Source organism: Sinocyclocheilus anshuiensis, unplaced genomic scaffold, assembly GCF_001515605.1.
Source record: "Sinocyclocheilus anshuiensis isolate Anshui unplaced genomic scaffold, SAMN03320099.WGS_v1.1 scaffold2085, whole genome shotgun sequence".
Taxonomy (NCBI): domain Eukaryota; kingdom Metazoa; phylum Chordata; class Actinopteri; order Cypriniformes; family Cyprinidae; genus Sinocyclocheilus; species Sinocyclocheilus anshuiensis.
The window spans coordinates 3,357-6,977 of NW_015554052.1; the positions used below are offsets into that span (position 1 = coordinate 3,357).

Here is a 3,621-nt window from a genome sequence, read left to right on the forward strand (position 1 = left end):
ATTTGTTTTTAGGCTGGTATAAACCTGTACACCCTGATTCTAGGAAAAGTAGGGCGTTTTATTTTTCCCAAACTCTCAAACGTTTTTTTCTGTTTAAAATTAATGTTTTATCTTCAGTTTTAATGGTTGAATTTAATTTTAGTCTTCAAAGCATGTCTAATTAATTGAAATCATGAAACTTATATAATTTATCAACAATTTATTAAAAGTTTAACAAAACTTACATTTTCTTTAGGGCCCTGGAATGAAATACGTTATATTTTTTTCTCAAATTTTGTTTTATTTTTACCAAATTCTGTGTTTTCCGTTTTATTTTTTCTGCATTCCATTTTAACGGTTTCATTAAATTTAAAAAATCAATCAAAAAGTATTATTAAATTGAATTCATAAAAACAGAGTAATTATTTTTTGTTTTTGCAATAATAGGGACCTTTGAAATGTTTTTTTCCTGTGTTATGTTTTTTAATGTTTCTGTTTTGAAGGCATAAAACATTAATTTATCTTTTAATCAAATGAAAATTAATCAAACCTTTTTAGCATTTAACATTTTTAGCAAACAAATTGCTGCACAACAGATGTTTAAAAGTAAAACATGGATGAAAAAATGTGATTATTCCTTAAAAATATTTTAATAATGTATTATTATTATTATTATTATTAAGATGTACATTCAGTTGGACAGTACTAATATATTTCTGTCACAATTTCTTCAATTTACCCCAAACTTTTATTTTGGCAGGTTGTCGTGAAGACTTTTATGTTTCTGTGTGTGTATGATATGATGATAGTTTTTCTCAAATTAAATGGTAAAATGCTCATAAGTGACTCTCTGAGCAGCTCTGGAAATTAAGTTCGTCACCATAAACGGACGGCAGATGCTAAAAACACTGTGAGTGTAGTAAACAAAACCGCGCATCTGTGCCATTCACAGACACTAGTCGACATCGCGATTTGATATAAGTGTACTGATCTACTTTGATTTATTCATCCAAAGTTTGACAAATTCTATGACATTCCACGTTATATAGTACACTTCATTTTTATGAATGGATTCCATGATTCTGTCTGCTTTTTACCCATCGTGGAAATTATAGCGCCCTACGACAGACCAGGGTTTGCATTTGTTTTTAGGCTGGTATAAACCTGTGCATCCTGATTCTAGGAAACACTGTAAACCGAACCAGTCAGATTTGAGCTTTTGAAGTGTTTTTGTGTGTGTTACACATCCGTCGGTCAGGTGTCTGAGGCTGCTGGTTTGTGTTGTGGGAATGAACACAGCTGTTCACTTAACACGCATCAGAGATTAAACATATTTCATCCTTTCAATCACTTGAAGTTGCCAATAAAAAAAAAAAGCTTGTTTGTTGTTTGCAAACACACAGCATGAAGACACATGGAGTTTCTTCTACAACATTTTTTGCAGCATATAAGATGAAACTTCTGACGTGGTTGCATAATATGATATTTTTTCGCCACTCAGGACGGAGGCTACGAGGAAAGGCTTTCTATAATGTTAACGGAAAAGTTTACTGTGAGGAAGACTTCCTGGTGAGTATGAGAGTTAAATTCAAACTTATGATGCATTTACATGATGCCAGAGTTACAATAGAGTTTCTGAGTAGTAAAAAATGTTACTTTGTCAAACTGATTTTTGTAACACTCTTTTCTGCTCACCAAGGCTGCATTTATTTGATCAAAAATGCAGTAAAAATGCAAAATATTATTACAATTTGAAACAGCTGTTTTCTATGTGAATATCTGTTAAACTGTAATTTATTTCTGTGATGTGCAGCTGTATTTTCAGCATCATTACTCCAGTCTTCAGTGTCACATGATCTTCAGAAATCATTCTAATATGCTGATTTGCTGCTCAAGAAACATTTCTGATTATTATCAATGTTGAAAACAGTTGTGCTGCACAATATTTTTGTGGAAACCGTGATGCATTTTATTTTTCAGGATTCTTTGTTCAAAGTTCAAAAGAACAGCATTTATTTGAAATAGAAACTTTTTGTAATATTATAAATGTCTTTACTCTCACTTAATGCACCCTTGTTGAATAAAAGTATTAATTTCTATAAATAAATCGTACTGATCCCAAACTTTTGAACAGTAGTAGTATTTAGGGCTGCATGATTGACAAAAAATGAAAATCATAATTGTTGATTATTCCCTTGAAATTGTAATTGCGATTATTAATTACGATTATCACAATTTACGTTGAATGATGTTTATACCATTGTTTGAAGCAACCATATTTTTATATGAAAATAAACAAGCTGAAAACACTCAAACTGAAAAACTTTTATTGCTTTTCTATAGTATTAAGCCTTAAATGTCAACTATACATCGGATTGGTTTCTTCTTTAAAAGTAAAAATATGCATGGTATTATATAAATTAAAACAATGGAAAAACCTTTAAGATAACCTGTAGAAAGAAAAAAAACAACACAAGCACTCAGAATAACATAAGTGGACTTTGAACGATTAATTGTGGCATCCATAATTGTAATCGCGATTAGAAATTCAATTGATTGTGCAGCCCTAGTAGTATTGAAGTTTCAACTTGAAAGTTGTGACATTTAAAAGAACGGCCTCCTTTCACATGTAATGCTTGATATGTCACTGTAAAATGTTGTTTCTTGATGTGCTTTGTTCTTAAATATCTTGCAAGAACATCTAGAGGTAATTTAATGTAGTGACTAAACATTTTTTCCTGTCATTGACAACAAAGCCACATTTTTTTGTTGCTATAGAAACTATTAATTTTTGAGCCTGAGCATATGAACGGCTTAGAATCTCATAATTACAGTAATTCCAACACAATGTGAAGCATTAGTCCATTAAAACCCTTCTAATGAAAGCGATGTGCCTCTGTATAGAAGGCTGAAAGTGTTGTCCCTGTCATGGATTGATCTGCTATTATAGATACTCGTTCTGTAGATCATGTCCTCACTTGACGTTTGAAGTCCTGCTGTAAGTTAGTTACACCAGCTGTAGGATCTCAACAAAGTAGCTGTAATGCTTCATTTAATTTAACGTTTCCTAAGAGGGAGGTGGAGACTGGGGTTGTATCGATTAGTGCTCGTTAGTGGATAGATGGATGTCTAATTCTCTTGGGAGAACAGATGCTGTAGCTCCGCCCACCTCCCCAATTCACTCCAATATGATCCTATTCTGCCTAAAGCCAAACACACACACACACACACACACACACACACACACACACTTCAGGAGTGATAGGAAGACAGCAGATCCATCATGAAGGAATCAACTTCCTGTGTGAAATCTGCTTCTGTCAAATGTTATTGTCATTTTGATATTATTGCCACTAGATTTTCATAGTATGTATCATAGTCTTGATAGTAGGGACAAATCAAATATTACAAAAACCAGTTACAATGACTTGGTCTGTATGTATGTATGTATGTATGTATTTAGTTATTTTATTTTATATAACTGGTCATTATTTGGCATTTTGAGAGTTTTATTTTTTTATTGTATTTTATTTATTGTTGTATTATTTTAATATTTGTTTAATATATTAATTTTATATATAGTAGTATTGGAATATTTTTATTAACAAATATTATTCTTAGATATTTAAATTTTTTCAGAAT

General features: G+C 31.4%; 1 protein-coding gene across 1 annotated transcript in view; it reads left to right on the forward strand.

The window, feature by feature from the left end:
• Positions 1–1,480: 1,480 nt before the first annotated feature.
• LOC107668466 (Wilms tumor protein 1-interacting protein homolog) overlaps positions 1,481–3,621 on the forward strand; it is a gene marked incomplete at its 5' end in the record, with an annotated part of 7,237 nt that continues 5,096 nt past the window's right edge. The window contains one exon of the mRNA XM_016460339.1: positions 1,481–1,548. Within this exon, the coding sequence (XP_016315825.1) occupies positions 1,481–1,548 (68 nt within the window). The remainder of the gene's footprint in view (positions 1,549–3,621) is intronic.